Raw genomic sequence first — 19,559 nt, 5'->3', positions numbered from 1 at the left:
ACAAATAAATAAATAATCTTTAAAAAAAAAAAAAAAACCTTGGCTTTGAGAACGGCATCATAATGATGTCAGCTACATAGACTATGTAGCAAGGCCACTAGTGAGTTTCAGGGGCAGCTCGATGTACTCAGGAACCAACTGTGGACAGGTCAGTTGGAGGATCGGAGCTTGAAGGAAGGGGAGGGGGATGCAGGAAAAGACCAGGAAGGTCCCAAACCCAAGATTAACGAAGGGCTTTGAGCAGACCCGCACTGGCATAGAAGTCTGCAAGGTAATGCAGACTGCCCTGGGGCTGGGGAAAGAGGGGGAAAGGCAGTGGTAGGGTAATTAATCAGGCATGCAGAAGGCGAGTTGCATGGGGCTGTCACAAGTGACTGTTGGTAGGGTTTCAAGATTGGGAGGAACATTAGGCCCATTCATCCATTAATTTATTCATTATTATAACTAACATCTATTGAGTGTGTACCCCGTTCCAGGCCCTGCCATAGAGCTGGGGACACCACACACAACAAACCGCACTCCCCCCATCCTCATGGAGTTTATAGTAACTGGGCCCACAGGCAATGTTCAATATATGTGGGCATGGAGCAGGGGAGGGGTGTGTGTGTCCAGGGGTCTTTACCAAAGCAGTAGAAGCCAGAGAGATAAACCTCACGGTAACACAGGAACATCTGATCCCAGGTGTGGAGAATCACTACCAGATCTGGAGGAAGCAGGGGTCAGAAGGGTGCAGGGAATTGTGTGAATGTGACCTCGGGGTCCCACCCAGCTGGATCCTGTATGACATTGGGCAGGTAACCAGAGGCAGCAGCTACAGTCCGTGGGGTGAGCAGGCGGCCCACTGAACCCTGGACAGCTCTGGGCAGGGAAGCTAGGGGCCTGGCATGGAGGGGTGGAGACCTTGGGTCAACCTCTGCCTGGGTTAGGGTAGAGAGAGACAAGAGGCTGGCCAATGAACCTCCTCAGCTGGGCCAGCCTCAATCTGAGAACCTTCCTGAAGAGATCCCTCGTCATCTGCTCACCCTTATCACCTGGCCATCCTTAGCCGTGTCCACCCCACTTCCCCATGCTGCCAGCTCCCCACACCCACAAGAGTGCAGAGTAGCGTTGGGAGTGCAATGAAGAATGTTCCCCTCGCGGCCCTCCTGCCCCGCGCCCCCCCCGACCCTACGCCGGGCCCAGGCCCCACTGACTCTGTAAGAGTAAAGTCGTTGTTGATTGTCTCCGTGGATTGCTGAGAGCGCTGACGGCAACGGAGAGGACAATGAATACACACCTGGGAGGGGGCAAGTTAGGCTCCGCCCCTCTCTCTGCGAGGTCTTTCCGGCCCCGAGGCACACCTGAAGTCCCACTGGAGGCATTTGAGTCCAAAGCACTCCTGGGCCAACAAGAGGCCGCCGGATACGAGCAGGCGGAGCGCCCAGAAGCTCGTTTGGTGCAGAAGGCCGAGCCACGGGAGGGGGGCCGCCACAGGGACGGGCTGGAGTGGTCACTGCGCTGTGGTCAATTGTAAATCCCAAGCACCGCCTCTGCCCAACTGCACAGCCAGTGGGGAGGATGCCAGCTGCACTATCTCCAGTGTCGCCATGACCCAAGGCAAGGGGATTATCCGGGATCACAGGCCTGCTGCACAAAGGGAAGAGAAGTCCAAATCCAGGACACTGCATCTCTCACACGCATTCACCGGTCCAGCCTCCCATCCGGGGTCAGTCCAGTCACTCTTTTCCCAGCCTTAATCGGGGTGGGACCTGGGTCGGTATGAGGCGGGACCAAGGTCTTTCTGCCTTTCTATTGGTACTCCTCCATTTGGGGCGGGACCTCTCTAAATCGGCGTTTTCGATTTGCTGGCTCCCTGGTGGCCAGTGACCTGGAAGCAATCTGGGTAAAATGGCGGCGCCCAGAGTCTAGATCAAGCGGGTCCGGAGCCCGCGGCTTGCTGCGTGAGTATGTAGGTGGCCGGTGGGGAGGCGACCTCGAACTGCTGGGTCCAGGGCGGCCGGTTCTGGGCCGGCAGGGCGGGAGGGCGGCCCAGAGCGACCCAGCTGCTGGGCCAGGGCACCATGACCTTTTGAGATGCGGGCAGGGACATGCTGGGAAAGGCCGCTCTCCGTGTACTCCCCTCCCCATGTCCCTAATCTCATATTTTGCAGATGAGACAGTTGAAGCTCAGAGAGGTTAAGGCCCTCTCCCGAAGTCACACCGCAAGTTGGGAGCTAGGTCGGAATTCGAACCTGCGTCAGTCCGTTTCTCCCAAGGAACCCAGAATCCTGACAGCCAGCCTCAGAGCTGCTGTAGGTACACCCCGCCACGGGGTTCAGACTTATAGGTCATAGACGTTTTGTAGAAATTCAGCTGTTCTCCACCATTACACTGATACTTGTTAGGCACCTACCACATTCCAGGCACTGTCCAGCTGCTGGAAACACAGCAATGAGGAAGACAAAGTCTCCGGTCGGCTGGGGGAGCCAGACCTTAGGTCAGAAATAAGGGGAACAGGTGATTTCAGATGTTAATAATTGCTAATAATGCATTCGTCAGGGTGATGGGGGCTTTAGATTGGGAGTGGAGCTGTGGTCAGGGAAAGCCTCTCATTTAAATATGAACCTGAATGACCGAAAATAGCTATGGAAACAGTGTACCTAAGGGCCCCTGGGTGTGGCTCAGTCCATTAAGTGTCTGCCCTTGGTCAGGTCATAATCCTGGGGTCCTGAGGGAGTATGCTTCTCCCTCTGCCCCTTCCCTTCCCCCTGCTTGTGCTCTCTCTCTCAAATAAATAAATGAAATCTGTTTTGTTTTTTTTTTTAAGAGTTGAGTTTGGAGGGGTAGATCGTGTCTGAGTATTTTAAGTGTGCTATAACACTAGCAATTTTAGGCAGAGAACACTGAATTTAGTTTACATTCTAAAAATCTCCCTCTGGCCTGTCAGGGAAAATTGACTGGTGGAAGGCTGGATAGGTATTAAAGAGATCATGGGGGGCGCCTGGGTGGCTCAGTGGGTTAAAGCCTCTGCCTTTGGCTCAGGTCATGATCTCAGAGTCCTGGGATCGAGCCCCATGTTGGGCTCTCTGCTCAGCAGGGAGCTTGCTTCTCCCTCTCTGCCTGCCTCTCTGCCTGCTTGTGATCTCCGTCAAATAAATAAATAAAATCTTAAAAAAATAAATAAAGAGATCATGGATTGGGTCGGTGCCTGGCAGATGGAGAGATATGGATGTATTTGGGATGGATTTGGAAGTACTCATCAGGACTACTCAGTGGATTGAATGGGCGAATGAGGGACATAGTGGCCTCAGAAATGACTCCTAGGTTTGTGGACCGAATGACTAGGAATAATGGTGTCATTGGCTAGAATGTGGAGGAACAAGTTTAAGCAGGGATATCATTCTGGAGCAAATTAAGTGTGAGATGGCTAGGTATATGTCAAAGTGGCAGTTAGGTATGGAGGTTGGATCTCAGGACTAGCAATAACTATTTGGAATCCAGGGTGCCTGGCTGGCTCAGTCCGTTAAGTGTCTGCCTTCAGCTCAGGTCATGGTCCCAGGGTTGTGGGATCCAGCTCCACATTGGGCTTTCCAGCTCAACAGGGAGTCTGCTTCTTTCTCTCCCTCTGCCTCCCCTCTGGCTCATGCTCTCTCTCGCTCACTCTCACTCTCTCAAATAAATAAATAAAATCTTTTAAAAAAATAACCATTTGGAATCCATCAGCACATAGATCATCATTTCTGAGACTTTAACACACATATGAGAAACCTGGACTCTTCTTAAAATGTGGATGCTGATTCAGGAGGTTTGGGTTAGGGCTGAGATTCTGCTCTCCTAAGTGATAATGTCAATATAGCTGGTACCTGGAACACACTCTGAGTAGCGAAGATTCAGGTATGGTCTTAATTTTGGCTTCATTTTGGAGTCAATGGAGTGTCTTGGTTTTCTGTTTTTATTTTTTTATTTTGTTTGTTTTTTTAAGATTATTTATTTGAGAGAACACACGAGGGGGGGGCAGAGGGAGGAGGAGTAGCAGACTCCCTGCTGAGCAGGGAGCCCTACATGGGGCTCAATCCCAGGACCCTGAGATCATGACGTGAGCCAAAGAGGGACGATTAACTAACTGACTGAGCCATGCAGGCGCTTCTGGAGTGCTTGCTTTCTTTCTTTCTTTCTTTCTTTCTTTATTTATTTTTAAAAAGATTTTATTTATTTATTTGACAGAGATCACAAGTAGGCAGAGAGGCAGGCAGAGAGAGGGGGGGAAGCAGGCTCCTTGCTGAGCAGAGAGCCCGATGTGGGACTCGATCCCAGGACCCTGGGATCATGACCTGAGCTGAAGGCAGAGGCTTTAACCCACTGAGCCACCCAGGCGCCCCTGGAGTGTTTTAAAATGCTGATGCCTGGGCCCTAGATTTAGATACTTGGATTTATTATATCCAGGATATGGCCTGGACATGGGGATTTTTAAAATCTCCCTAGATGAATCTAATATGAACAAAGTTTGAGAACCATTAGTGCTGCCTACAGTAGTATGGAGAATAGAGGAACAAGTTGAAAGACACCTCAGGGTAGCAGGCAGACATATCCAGAATGTGGGACTCTTTGCAACTTTATTACTCGAAGTGTTGTCCCCAGACCAGCAGTATCAGTATCATTTGGAAGCTTGTTGGATGGATGTACAGGGTCTTTAACTCTACCCCAGACTTGCTGGATCAAAGTCTACATTCTTTTAAAAAGATTTTATTTGTTTATTTGACATCAGGAGAGAGAGTGAGAGAAAGCACAAGCGGGGGGGGGAATAGCAGAGGGAGAGGGAGAAGCAGACATCCCACTGAGCAAGGACCCTCCTGTCTCAGGGCTTGATCCCAGGACCCCCCAAAGCAGGTGCTTGAGCAACTGAGCCACCCAGATGCCCCCGAAATCTGTATTTTAACAAGATCCTGGGTGACTTATCTGCACATTCAAGTTTGCAGACATTGCAGACTTCAAAGAAGGAAGTGGGTCTTGCTGGCTGGCTGAGAAGCAGCCTGGATTCTAGGAAGAAAATCTAGAATGCCAAGAAAGTGGGAGGAGGGCCTCACCCATACTGCACGCTTCTGAGAAACTGAGCAAAATGAGGCCTGAGAAATAATCACTGGCTTTGATAAGTGTAAAACGCAAAAGGGGCCTTTACAAATGGTGCCAGTGGAGTGGCTGGGGCAGCAGCCAAGCTGGAGAGAGTGAGGAAGTCTAGTGCATACATATCTGTTGGGAGAAGCTTTGCTGTAAAGGGAACAGAGATGTGGAGTAGAAGCTGGAGGGAGTCTTTGGGACAAGATGGGAGATGCTAGAGAAAATTTAAATGATAATAATAATCCAGACACTTCCCAGCTCATCTTATGAGATCAGTATGACCCTGATACCAAATCACACAGACACGCAAAACTACAGACCATTATCTCTTAGGAGTGTGGATGTAAAAATCCTCAACAAAATAACTAGCAAACCAAATGTCAGCAACATATAAAAGGGATTATACACCATGACCAAGTGGAATTTGAACCGGAAATGCAAGATTACGGTGAAATCTGAAAACCAGTTAATGTTATATACCATATTAATAGAATAAAAGACAAAAGCTACATGATTGTTTTAGTACTTGGAACAAAAAGTACTTAACAAAATCCAGTACCGTTTCTGATGAGAATATTCAACATCTGGGTATAGAAGGGAATTTTTCTTTCTTTCTTTCTTTTTTTTTTTTCAGGAATTTCCTCTTTTTTTTTTTTTTAAGATTTTTATTTTCTTTATTCTAGAGAGAGAGCATGAGGCAGAGGGACAAGCAGACCCCATGCTGAGCATGGAGCCTGATGTGGGTCTCAGTCCCACAACCCTGAGATTATAACTTGAGCTGAAATCAAGAGTCAGACGCTCAACCAACTGAGCCACCCAGGCGCCCCTGGAAGGGAATTTCTTTAACCTTATAAAACCCATTTATGAAAAACCCACAGCTCACATTTTACTTAAGGATGAAAGACTGGATGCCTTTCCCCTAAGATCAAGAACAAGAAAAGGATATTAACTCTTGTCACTTCTATTCAGCATTGCACTAGAGGTTCCAGCAAGGGCACTTGGGAAAGGAAAATAAATAAAAGACATCCAGTTTGGAAAGGAAGAGGTAAAACTATATTTGCAGGTGATGTGATCTTATATGTAGAAAATCCTAAAGAATGTAATAAAAAGCTATTGGAACTAAGAAGTGAGTTCAGCAAGGTTGCAGGATATAAAACCAAATATACAAAAATAAATTGTGTTCCTATACTTGGCCCTGAACAATGTGGAAATGAAATTAAGAAAATAATTCCATATGTAATAGCTTCCTAAAGAATGAAACATAAGTAGGGGTACCTGGCTGGCCCAGTTGGTACAGCATGTGACTCTTGATTTCAGGGTTGCGAATTCAAGCCCCGTGTTGGGTGTAGAGATTACTTAAAAATAAATCTTTTAAAAAAAGAATGAAATGTGAATAAATTTGACAAAATAACTAAAAGTCTCATATACTGAAAACTATAAAACATTGTTGAGAGAAATTAAAGATGATCTAAATAAATGGAGAGGTTTCCCATGTTCATAGATCAGAAGACTAAATATTATTAAGATACCAATATGCCCTAAATTGATCTGTAGACTCAATACAACCCCTATCAGAATCCACAAAACTATAATAATCAAAACAGTGTGGTGCTGAGATGCATGGATGGCTCAGTCGGTTAAGCATCTGCCTTTAGCTAAGGTTATGATTCCAGGGGTCCTGGGATCGAGTCCTGCATTGGGCTCCTTGGTCAGAGGGGAGTCTGCTTCTCCCTTTGCCTGCTGCACCCCCTACTTGTTCTCTCTCTCTCTTCTCTGACAGATAATAAAATCTTTAAAAACAAACTAAAACAAAAAACAGTGTGGTACTGGCGTAAGACCCAACACATAGATCAATGGAAGTGGGAGCCCAGAATTAAATTCTTACATTTATGGTCAGTTGATTTTCAGCAAGAATGTCAAGACAAAAGAGTACCCTTATCATGGTGAGCACTGAGTAATATATAGAATTGTTGAATCACATTATTATACAGCTGAAACTAATATAACCATGTTAACTGTACTGAAGTTAAAATTTTAAAACTTAATTATAAAAAAGAATGCCAAGGGCTCCTGGGTGGTTCAGTTGGTTGTGTGACTGCCTTTGGCTCAGGTCATGATCCTGGAGTCCCAGGATCAAGTCCTGCATGAGGCTCCCTACTCAGCAGGGGGTCTGCTTCTTCCTCTGACCTTCCCCCCTCTTGCTTGCTCTCTCTCTGTCTCTCAAATAAATAAAATCTTAAAAAAAAAAAAATGCCAAGACAAACGGGGCAAGAATGGTCTCTTCAACAAATAGTACTAGGACAACTAGATAGCCATTTGAAATGAATGCCTTTCTTACACCATTCAAGGTGGATCATAGGATTGAATGTAAGAGCTAAAGCTATTAAACTCTTAAAAGGAAATAGGAGTAAATCTCTCTTTCTTTCTTTCTTTCTTTCTTTTTTTTAAGATTTATATTATTTGAGAGAGAGAGGGAGGGGAGTCCCAAACAGACTCCACACCGGACATAGAGCCCAATGCAGGGGCTCAGTCTCAACAACCCTGAGATCATGACCTGAGCTAAAACCAAGAGTCAGATGCCTAATGAACTGCACCATTCAGTCACCCCAACCTAGGAATAAGTCTTTGTGACCTTGGCCTTGGCAGTGTTTTTTTTTTAGATAGAACATCAACCTCCTAGCTAGAAAAAACATAAATTGCATGTCATCAGAGTAAGACTCGTGCCGCAAACAGTAACATCAAGAAAGTGAAAAGATCACCCAAGGAATGGGAGAAAGTATTTATAATTCACAAGGGTTAGTATCCTGAATATATAAAGAACACTTACAACTCAGTGATAAAAAGCTAAGGAGCCTAATTTTTTTAATGCCCAAAGGATCTAAATACACATTTCTCCAAAAAAGATACACAGTGGCCAATAAGGACATGAGAAGATACTCAGCATCAGTTTTTAGGGAAGTGTAAATCCAACCATGAGATAATCACATCCACTGTGTATCTAATTACAAAGACCATAAGAATTGGCAAGGATATGGAGAAATTGGAACCTTTATATACTGCTGGTGAGAATGTAAAGTGGTGTGGCCAACTGAGAGAACAGTTTGGCAGGGGGCACCTGGCTGTGTCAGTCGGTAGAGTGTGCGACTCTTGATCTGGGGGTTGTGAGTTCAAGCCTCACTTTGGGCATGGAGGCTACTTAAAATTTAAAAAAAAAAAAAAAAAAAACAGTTTGGCAGTTCCTCAAAATGTTTGATAGCATTACCATATGTCTCAGTAATTTGACTTCTCTCTATATAAAAGGCATTTAAGCACCTGTTCAAAGGAAACTCCCACACAAGTGTTCATGGCAGCATTGGTCATAATAGAAAGTGGAAACCCCAAATGTCTATCAATCAATGAATGGAAAAATAAAACATGACCATATCCATATAATGGGATTTTTTTGCTAATTAAAACAGATGAAGTCTGATCCATGCTACAACACGAATAAGCCTGAAACACTTGCTAAGTGAAAGGAGCTCGTCCCACAAGAGCATCTGTTGTATGACCCTGTTTCTATGAACTACCCAGAGTAGGCAAATTATAGAGACAGTGGATTAGTGGTTGCCTGGAGGGAAGATGACAGGGACTGCTGATGGGTATAGGTTTTCTTCTTGGGGTGAGGAGAATGTTCTAAAATTAGATTACAGTGATGGTTGCACGACTCTGTGAATATATTAAAAAACCATTGGATTTTACACTTGAAAAGGGTGAACTATAGGATATGTAAATAAAACTGTTTAAAAAAAAAGGTGGGGGGGCCCTGGGTGGCTCAGTTGGTTAAGCAACTGCCTTCAGCTCAGGTCATGATTCTGGAGTCCGGGGATCGGGTCCTGCATCGGGCTCCCAGCTTGGTGGGGAGTCTGTTTCTCCCTCTTACCCTCTCCCCTTTCATGCTCTCACTCTCTCTCAATAAATAAAATCTTAAAAAAGAAAAGAAAAAGATCCAGAGGCGCCGGGTGGCTCAGCATCTCACTCTTGGTTTCGGCTCAGATCATGATCTCAGGATTCATGAAGTCAAGCCCTGCCTTTGGCTCCACACTGGGCATGGAACCTGCTTAAGATTCTCTCCCTCTGCCCTGCCCCCTCTCACGTGCATGTGTGCACACTCTCTCTCTCGCACGCGTGCTCTCTCTCTCGTATTTTTTATTTAAGAGACAGAGAGAGCCGAGCAGGGGAAGGGGCGGAGGGAGAAGTAGGCTCCCCACTGAGCAGTGAGCCCAACATGGGACCCGGCCCTGAGATCATGACCTGAGCCCAAGGCAGATGCTTAACTGACTGAGCCACCGAGGTGCCCCATAAATAAATCTTAAAAAAAAAAAAAAAATCCACTGGGGAGGGGTACCATGGCAGGAGCAAGTGCCTCCAGATAGTGGAGGGATTAGCCCAACAAAGTAGGGACCCTTGGCTGTAACACCCATTTTAAGTCCATCTTGTGGATGCGGAGACCAGGGGGGCTGGTGAGTTAGCTGTGCCTTCTGGAAGTGGTCTCTGCACAGCAGGGGTCTCATCTCCTCTAGCAGGTAGGGGTGCCAGGCTGATGTTGTCTTTTCTCTCTCCTCCAGGTGGTTGTCTGACAAGCAGCAGCATGAGCTGGGCCCAAGCCCTTCTGCTGACCCGGGGCATCTCTCGGGGCTGGAGAGGCATCTGCGGGGCCACCGTCATGGGACCCCCCTTCCCCCAGGTAACCAGCACCCGAGCAAGTCATCTGCTCACAGCACCTGACCTCTCTGCTCTGAGGGCCAGCTGGACGCGCCTTATTCATTTTAAGAAGCGCTGCTGCCGATGTGGGTAGAGGGGTTAAATTTGGAAATGAGGGTACAGGAGCTAAGTAGATTTGAGTGGTGACTGCGGGTGACTCCTGCATCCATTTGTAAAAATACGGGCAGAACATTGAACTTCCTTCCCTTCCCAGAGTGACCAGATGGCCCAAGCCGATCGATGGGCATAGAGAGCCATATCAGTGATGGTGGCAGTCTGATGATAATAATCAGGCAGACCTCGTTTTATTGTGCTTCACAGATAATGCAAAGGTTTTCTTCTTGGTTTTTGGCTTTTACAAGTTGAGGGCTTGTGGCAGCCCTCCATCGAGCACGTTTCTTGGTGCCCTTTCCCAACCACATTCGCTCATTTCGTGCCTCTGTGTCACATTTTGGTAATTCTTGCAATATTTCAAACTTATTCATTATTCCCGTGCACGTTATGGTGATCCATGAGCAGTGGTTATGACCCGCTGAAAGCTCAGATAGGCTGGTTAGCATTTTTTAACAAGAAAGTAGTTTTTAATTGAGGTTTGTCCTTTTTTTTTTTTTTTAGACTTAACGTTACTGCTCACTTTACAGACTACAGTGTAGTGTAAACCGAACTGTCCCATGCATTGGGAAGCCAAAACGGTCATTTGGCTCACTTGACTGTGACATTTGCTTCATTGTGGGGCTCTGGAACTGAACCCCCAGTGTCTCCGGGCTATACCTGGGTCTCCCTTATTGAGCACTGCCAAGCCCTGTGCTATGTTTTTTGTTTACACGATCTCCTGTCTCCCCTTCTTTGGGGGCATTCTAGAGTTACCTTTCTGATTTCTGACCTAGGCACATACCACGCACAGAATGAGTTGCCTACAATTTCGCTTTAAATGGACTTTTTTTTTTTTAAACATCACCTTATGTAAGTAGGATACTGGGATGGCTGTTGGGGCAGCAGAGCAGAGGGACCAAGGACGGGGACTCTGATCTCAGCTCTGTCACTTAGCAGCTGTGGGACGCCAGACATCCCATTTCACCTCTCCAGGCCTCAGTTTTCTCCTCTGTGAAATGGGTACACTAAGAGCCCTCTCTCAATGGGCAGTTGGAAAGAATAAATGAGCTTCACACTCAGAAAGTGCTCAAGAAGAATGCCTGGAAGAATAATCAGTAACTATTAGCTCTTTTTTGCCAAAAAAAAAAAAAAAAAGAAAGAAAATTTTTTGTGTGTGTGTGGGCTCCATTCCCAATATGAGGCTTGAACTCATAACCCTGAGATCAAGAGTTGCACACTCTACCAACTGAGCTGGCCAGGTGCCCCTTGCCATGTATTTTTAAAGATGCCTTGTGTATAACCATTCTAATTTAAACATTCGGTTTCACTTAAAATAAGAAATTTGGTAGCGTACTATCCATACAGGGGTTAGCAAACATTTTCCTAGAGAGAGAGTAAATATTTTTGGCTTTGCAAGCCACACAATGCCCGTCACAACTACTCACCTCTGCCAATGGAGCACAGATACAGCCCCAGACTCGACGTCATGAATGTGTCTGGCTGGATTCGAGTAAGACTTTATGGACAAAAGCAGGCAGCTGGCCATAGGTGCCCCTCAGATTTGCCCCCAGTAGCCTCCACTCCCCACTCTGGGGAACAAGGTCTGCTTGGCCCAAGGGAAACACCATCGTAACAGGCAGGAAAACTGAGGCCTGAGCAGCAAAGTGGGATGTGGGTGTCACCTAGCAGAGGACAGTCAACCCAAGACTACTGCTGACTCCAAAATCTACATTTTTCTTTTTCAAACTCAGTTGTTGAAATGTATCTTTTTAAATATATATTTTGTTTATTTGAGAGAGAGACAGTGAGGGAGAGCATGAGCGAGGAGAAGGTCAGAGGGAGAAGCAAACTCCCCATGGAGTTGGGAGCCCAATGCGGGACTCGATCCTGGGACTCCAGGATCATGACCTGAGCTGAAGGCAGTCGCTTAACCAGCTGAGCCACCCAGGCGCCCTGAAATGTATCTTTTGAATAGACAACACAGCTAGTTACAGCAAGCAATCCCAGCAGTTCTGGGGCTACACTCGCAAGGGTCTGTCCCTCCTTTGCTTGGCCGCCACTTAACTCCCCTGTCTAGAGGCTAGAGGTGTTACCCATTCAAGGTATTTCCTCCCAGGCATACTCTACAGGAGCAAAAAATGTATATGTGTACGGTCATTCCCTTACCCACAGTAGTTACATTTTGCAAAGTGGCCGCCTACACGGAATTAGTGAATACCAAACTGTCGCTTCCAGGGAAATACGGAGCACTTTCCCGTGAGCCTCTGCTCACATTGTCATCAACCCATCAATACATACCTCGTTGTATGTATGCGTCTCTGTGTGTGTTTCTGGTTTTTTTGTTTGTGTTTGTGTGTGTGTGTGTTTCTGTTTAAAGACATCTTGTTGGATGTAAACTGTGGATTCACGGACATTGAACTCCCAGCCCCCAGCACTGTAAATCACACCTGAAGGAAGCTTCTCGACCACATGCTATTTTCTCTGTAAAGAACTGCGAAGCCTTCTTGCAGGGAGGACCACAAGGCAGCCCTTCAGCACTGTGCTTGGGGGCCATTTTCCACAGCAAAAATCACTCACAGAAAGATGTGGAAAACGTGCACTTAAAAACAAAAATCTCTAAGAGGACACACGTTGACAGCGTGCCAGCTGAAGCAGGAGGGCCGAGCGTCCCCGTGCTCTATCTCAGCTAGAAATGACCAGGCTTGGGCGACTCCCAGTTTTTCACCACACTGCATGTGTCTGTGAATGACCAGGAAAGTGTTAAGAGTATTGACTTGGGGATTACAAATCAATTTTAGCAAGTAGGCAAATTTGCAACCAGGGAGACCACAAATAATGAAGATCTATTATATATAATTTGGTGAGCGTTTTTTTTTGTTTGTTTGTTTGTTTTGTTTTGTTTTTTACCCCCTCTGGGCACTTCGTTCCACAGGCTGCTTTTTTTCGTTTCATATTGTACCTGGGAGCTCGTTCTGGGTCACTCAAGACCCTCCTGGGTGGCTCACAGAGACGCAGGTGCCCCCTGTCCACGTTCATGGCCACGTGCTTAACCATTTCCTTGCGGACGCACATTGCAGCTGTTTCCACCGCCGCAGCAGACATACAAACGTCATCTGGCCCAGGTCTTGTCGATACCTGTGGGAGTTACAAACCCAAGGCAGGATCCCTGCATCAGAGGATGTGTTTGCCGTGTGGGTTTCCCTGTTGTTTTCCCACACTTTGTAAGGGTGCCTGATCTTGGTCTAGTCCCCACAGCACCACACTTCCTCAGGGGCCCTTTGGGATGCCCACTGGCAACTTTCCCAGGAAAGAGCCAGCCCGGCAGCCTCCCGGGGTGGGGGGCACCTGGGAGGTGCCAGATTCCGGCCACTGTTCTCTGTCTCCAGGTGCCTCTCCAGGCCCCACGAGGCCTGCACTGCAGCGCCGCCGCAACCGCAGCCGGTAGCTCCGACTCGTGGCTGGCCCCGCCCCCGCCCCCGCCCGAGCCCCAGAAGGGACCCACGAAGGCCCTGGCCTTCCACGAGGAGCTGTTCCAGCGGGCACCGGAAGGGACGCGCGACAAGGCGGACTTCGTGCGCGCGGTGCAGAACTTCGGGCAGCAGAATGTGCACAAGCGGGGTCACGTGGACTTCATCTACTTGGCCCTGCGCAAGATGCGGGAGTTCGGCGTCGAGCGGGACCTTGCTGTCTACAACCTGCTGCTCGACGTCTTTCCCAAGGAGGTCTTCCGGCCTCGCAGCGTCTTCCAGCGGATGTTCATCCACTACCCCCGGCAGCAGGAGTGTGGGGTCGCCGTCCTGGAACAGATGGAGAACCACGGTGAGGCCAGCAGGCTCGGGTGGGGAGTTGGGGTCCTCCTTCTCCCTGGTCCTCCGCCCCTCTCCGTCTCTCATGTCTGTCTACCCTTCCCTGTCGGCCTGCCTGACGCCCTGTCTCCTTCTGCCCCACGCAGGTGTGATGCCCAACAAGGAGACTGAGTTCCTACTGCTTCAGATATTTGGACGTAAAAGTTACCCCATGCTCAAGTTTGTGCGCATGAAGCTGTGGTTCTCCCGCTTCAAGAATATCAACCCCTTCCCTGTGCCCCGGGACCTGCCCCGGGACCCGGTGGACCTGGCCAAGTTGGGCCTGCGGCACATGGAGCCCAACCTCAACGCCACCGTCACCATTTATCAGGTATCCACCCCTGGCTGCGCCCTCAACTGCAACACCAGCCTGGCCCCCTTACTCACCCTGAGCGATGGTGCGGAGATAGGCTGAGCCCTGACGAGATTCCCGTGGCCCTCACTCCTCCCTGCAGCTTGACCTCTGACCTCTGACCTCTGCACCTACCCCTCTCGCCACGCTCTGTATTCTAGGCATCTATCTTCCTTTCTGGCCCTCGAGCCTTCCTTTTTTTTTAAGATTTTATTTATTTATTTGAGGGGGTGGGGGAGGGGCAGAAGGAGAGGGAGAATCTCAAGCAGATTCCACACTGAGCTTGGAGCCTGATGCGGGGCTCCATCCCAGGACCCTGAGATCATGACCTGAGCCAAAATCAAGAGTTAGATGCTCAACGGACTAAGCCACCCAGGTGCCCCAGTTCCCAAGCATTCTATGCCAACTTACTTCTCAGGCCTTTGTGCTCACTGCTCCCTCTGCCAGGACCACTCCTCCCTGGGACTTCATGTTCTTCCAGTCTCAGTTATGCCGTCCCTTCCTCAGGATCCCCTTCCCGACCACCCTGGCTGAGGCACTGGGTACCTGGCTTGGTTGCTCATTCACAATGACTCAGTTTCTCCTGTGTCTCCCAAGGCTCAGCACAGAGTCTGGCACAAAACTGAGCTCAGCGGTTGTTTGTTGAATGACTGAATGAACTGGGACACACACACGCAGACACACACACACCGCACAGGGTCCTAGGGGCCCCACTCATGCCAGACCATGTGGAGGAGCCTGTGGTCCTGGAGGCTGATAACAGTTTCTCTCAGAGCTGCTGGTTCTGAGATGGAGAAGGACTGGGGGCTGTGGGAGCGCAGAAGGGGCAAGGTGAAAGGAGGGCTTCCCAGAAGAGGTGAGGTGAGCTGCACTTGGGCAGGACAGGAGAGGTGAGGAAAGCATTCCAGGCAGTGGAAGCAGTGTGGGCTGGGGTTCAGAGAGCAGCTGGGAGATGCAGAAAGGGCTGCTTCTGGCCAGTGCGGGCAGTTGGGCTGGGGGAGAAGGGGCATGGAGGCACCAAGCTAGTGTGATTTGAACCGGTTGGTGGGGAGGGAGCCCCCAGGAAATTTTAAGAACAGGAAGGATGGGGTGGGAGTCATGTTTCTGGAAGGAGTTTCTCTGTTTCAAAAGCACCCTCTGGGGGCGCCCGGGTGGCTCAGTGGGTTAAAGCCTCTGCCTTCAGCTCAGGTCATGGTCCCAGGGTCCTGGGATCGAGCCCCATATCGGGCTCTCTGCTCAGCGGGGAGCCTGCTTCCTCCTCTCTCTCTGCCTGCCACTCTGCCTACTTGTGATCTCTGTCAAAAAAATAAAATTAAAAAAAAAAAAAAAGCACCCTCTGGTGGCCACATGGATGGTGTTGGATGGGGGCGGGCAGAGGACTGAGTGGTAGGGACCGGGGGTAATGGGGTGTCCAGGTGAGAAAGGACAGAGACTTGGCCTGGAGCACATTGCAGAGGAAAGGTGGTCTTTAACTAACTTCTTCATTTTGAAAAGTAAAGCTTTAGAAGCCAAACAGTCCTCAAGAACACACAATGAAGAGTTGTCTCCTAGCCTAGACCTTCAGTCCCCAGGCTCCTTCCCCAGGGGTGACCACGCCTGTGTCTCCTTCCAAAGAGATCCTATGCACTGGCAAGCAGATATAGCCTTTGTATGTATGTTTACCCTCATTGTGAAAAGTACATACAGAAAGGTTGAAAACATGGTAAAATGATCACCACCACCACTTAGATTTAGAATGGGAACAATCCAAGAGTCCCATCAGGAGGGCATTATCTACATAGAGTCTAACACTTCAGTTAGACTGGTTAAAAAAAAAGCAAGTGAAAAGTTGAAGTATGTTCAGTGGTACAGTAAGTTCCCTTCAGTGTGAGAAGGGAGGGGAAGTTAAAAGGCATATCCCTATTTTCCTATTTTCACAAAAATAAATAATACAAAGATAGAAATTATTCTAGAAATTATTATCTCTGGGCAGGCAGAGGAGATGGGATAGAGAGAACAGGAGCGGAAGAGAGACATCTATTTAATATGGATTGACTTTTAAACTATGCAGATGTTTACATGTATTTTTTTTTTTTAATCCAAGTGGGGAGGGGAACTCCACTAAAATTGAAAACAAACAGAAGCAAGTGGATATGGCCAAATATCTAAATGATAGGATAATCAATGAGATAAAAAGTTCTCCTGAGTCAGCTGTCCAACAGCCCCTCCTTAGTGGTTTCCGTTCTAAGAACAAACATACCCGTAGAGAAATCCTAAGCTTAATCCCATAGCATTATGGTGAGCAGTAATATCAAAACTATTTCTGTAGTTTGGTGGATAAGTAAATGTATTACTATTAATAGGAACCAAGATTTCTAGTGTAAGAAAAAGAGAAGAGAAAAATATACAATCAAATGTGAAAAAAGAAAAAAACCCAACCTCCATAATGTGAAATTTAAAATGAAAAATCAGTTTTGGGGCACCTCAGTGCCTCAGTCAGTTAAGCGTATACTTTTTTCTGCCTCCGAAGAACTTAGACTTTATAATGTTTCTTCAGTGGCACAGCGTTTTATACATGTTCTGTACCTTGTCCTTTTGCTGTTTTCACTTAAGAATATGGCCGGGAGCCCGTTCTTTGTCTGTTCCCATTGATTCATCTCCGTTCTTCTTCACGTGGACGGATGGATGATAGTTGTCCACTCTAAGGTGTTTCAAAGAATATATGCATTTTTTAAAAAGATTTTATTTATTTATTTGTCAGAGAGAGAGATCAATAGAGAGCACAGGCAGGGGGAGCGGCAGGCAGAGGGAGAAGCAGGCTCCCCGCTGAGCAAGGAGCCCCATGTGGGACTTGACCCCAGGGCCCTGGGATCATGACCTGAGCCAAAGGCAAATGCTTAACCGACTGAGCCACCTAGGTGCCCCAACATGTGCTTTTTTTTTTTAATTTGGGGGGCGCCTGGGTGGCTTAGTTGGTTAAGCATCTGCCTTTGGCTCAGATCATGATCTCAGGGTCTTGGAATTGAGTCCTGCATCAGGCTCCCTGGTCAGTGGAGAGCCCGCTTCTCCCTCTCCCTCTGCCTGGTGCTCCCCCAGCTCCTTCTCTCCCTCTCTCTCTCAAATAAGTAAAATCTTTAGAAAAAAGATTTCATTTGTTTTGGTTTTTGAATCACCGCAGTATGTAAAGTGAGAAATACATAAAAGGGATTTCCTTTCCTCCCTGTTCTCCACAGAAGCGAACACTGATTTGCTTCTTGTGTGCATGTGAAATTATTTCTCCTTTTAAAACCTCACAAGCCGGAGCATTTACTATGTGGCAGGCATTGTTCTTGGCATTTTAGATCTGCCTGAATTAAGTGCTGTAATATCTCCATTTTTTGGAGAAACTGAGGCACACAGCTGTATCGACTTGACCACAGTCACACAGCCTGTATGGCAGATCCCAGATTTTAACACAGGTAGGCAGGCTCTAGGATTCTAGGCTCGTGCCACATTGTATAGAAGTGAGGAAGGGGGGGTGCCTGGGTGGCTCAGTGGGTTAAAGCCTCTGCCTTCGGCTCAGGTCATGATGCCAGAGTCCTGGGATCAAGCCCCGCATCGGGCTCTCTGCTCTGCAGGGAGCCTGCTTCCTCCCCTCTCTCTCTGCCTGCCTCTCTGCCTACTTGTGATCTCTGTCAAATAAATAAATAAAATCTTAAAAAAAAAAAATGAGGAAGGGATGGGCTTCGGTGATGGGTAGGAGGCCAAAAGAAGGCCTGAATTCGCTGGGATCCCCTTCCCCCATTTTTCTCCCCAGCTCTTCTAGAGAGGCTGGGGGCCACAAGCTTCTACCCCTACTCCTCCTTGCAGATGCCTTCTTCCACAGACTCCACAGGTGCAGCAGATCCCGCCGAGCCCCACATTGTAGGTAAGCTCTGGCATGGGGTGACTGGATTCTCACTGGACTTGCTGGGTGGGCTCCCTGGGGCCTTTGGGCAGAGCCTAGCATCCAGGTCCCCCTGGGTCTGTGTGTCTCCACACCAGGAATCCAGACTCCTGATCAGCAGGCTGCCTTGGCCCACCACAACCCAGCCCGGCCTGTCTTCGTCGAGGGCCCCTTTTCCCTGTGGCTCCGAAACAAATGTGTTTATTATCACATCCTCAGAGCTGACTTGCTGCCTCCTGAAGAGAGGGTAAGGGCCCAAAGCATGAGTGGCGGGTATGGGTATATTCGGGGGGGGGGGGCGTTGGCACCACTCCAGGGGCTCCTGTGAAGTCTCAGAGGGGCAGGCGGAAGAGGAAGGGATAGCTCCTGGTTTGGGGAGGTAGGCTGCCGCTGCCTGTAAGATCCTGGGCCTCTGACTCTACTATACACGCCTCCCTGGGGTAGGAAGTAGAAGAAATTCCAGAGGAGTGGAATCTCTACTACCCGATGCAGCTGCACCTGGACTATGGGAGGAGCGGCTGGGATGACTACGAGTTTGACATCCATAAAGGTAAAACGGGTGGGCAGGGTTCCCAGCACCGAATATGATGAGGCCTCTAGGGGACAAGGGTAGCACCCAGGCTAAGACCTGGCCCAGTTACCACATGCAGACCCAGTAGACGTCCAAGTACACACACACACACACACACACACACACACACACAAATGTACTCCCCAGGAGCTTCAGGCCCTTGGTCATGGAGCATCTCTGAGCTGGCTACCTGACTGTGACCAGGACAGGCCAGGTCCCTCCCTTGAGCAGCTCTGGACAGTGGGGGAACAGGCACATTAAGTTACATTCTTGGGGTCTCAAGGGAGGAGCACAGCATCCAGCATCGGGTAGGCTGTGGGGAGGACTTCTTGGTGGAATGTTGAAGAAAGGCATCAGTCAGGTGAAGCATGGGATTAGCAGTCTAGGCAGAGGGGATATCTTGTGCAAAGGCTTGGATGCACAAGAAACATCCCACCTGTGGCCTGGAAGGGGTGCAGACATGGGGGGGGGTGCTCCTCCAATCCCCATTGCACAAACTCTAAACACCTGTTTCCCCCAACAGTGGAGGAAGGCCCTGTCTTCGCCATGTGCATGGCGGGTGCCCACGATCAAGCTACGCTGGCCAAGTGGATCCAGGGCTTGCAGGAGACCAACCCAGCCCTGGCCCAGATTCCCGTGGTCTTCCGCCTGGCAGGGTCCACCGGGGAGCTCCTGGCGCCCTCCTCAGGGCTGGAGGAGCCGCCCCCGCACCCACCAGAGAGCCAGGAAGAAGAGGAAGACGATCAGCAGCGACAGCATCAGGGCCAGAGCTGAGCTTGAGCGGTCATCCGCACAAGCTGTGGACTGGTGTGACAGCGTGAGATGCCTTTTGAGTGTACAGCAAATAAAAGATTTCCTTCCTGGGGCTCCCCTCTCTCTTCTCTGGCAGCGTGGCGTCTCTGTTCTTGTAATGCTTGGTGGCCTGACTTTTCAAGTCCCGGATCTGCAGCATCCGGGACG

The 19,559-nt window shown here is 48.6% G+C and overlaps 1 protein-coding gene across 4 annotated transcripts; it reads left to right on the top strand.

Moving 5' to 3' along the window:
- The first annotated feature begins 1,862 nt into the window (after positions 1–1,862).
- Positions 1,863–19,465, top strand: ECSIT (ECSIT signaling integrator). 4 transcript variants are annotated; one of them, XM_032884089.1, is made up of 9 exons: positions 1,863–1,940; positions 2,151–2,291; positions 9,699–9,817; positions 13,314–13,746; positions 13,880–14,103; positions 17,953–18,010; positions 18,127–18,275; positions 18,473–18,578; positions 19,123–19,465. In XM_032884089.1, exons 3-9 carry the CDS (start codon positions 9,722–9,724, stop codon positions 19,371–19,373), a joined length of 1,317 nt encoding a protein of 438 aa, XP_032739980.1. In that variant the 5' UTR covers positions 1,863–1,940; positions 2,151–2,291; positions 9,699–9,721; the 3' UTR covers positions 19,374–19,465. The 4 variants fall into 4 exon arrangements, with proteins under 4 accessions (XP_032739980.1, XP_032739983.1, XP_032739981.1 ...); XM_032884092.1 differs by having other exon boundaries at positions 2,151–2,326; XM_032884090.1 differs by having other exon boundaries at positions 1,873–1,948.
- Positions 19,466–19,559: the final 94 nt, after the last annotated feature.

This window comes from Lontra canadensis, unplaced genomic scaffold (assembly GCF_010015895.1).
Source record: "Lontra canadensis isolate GAN:19392208 unplaced genomic scaffold, GSC_riverotter_1.0 scaffold88, whole genome shotgun sequence".
Lineage (NCBI taxonomy): Eukaryota > Metazoa > Chordata > Mammalia > Carnivora > Mustelidae > Lontra > Lontra canadensis.
This window is presented reverse-complemented; position numbering and strand designations above follow the sequence as displayed.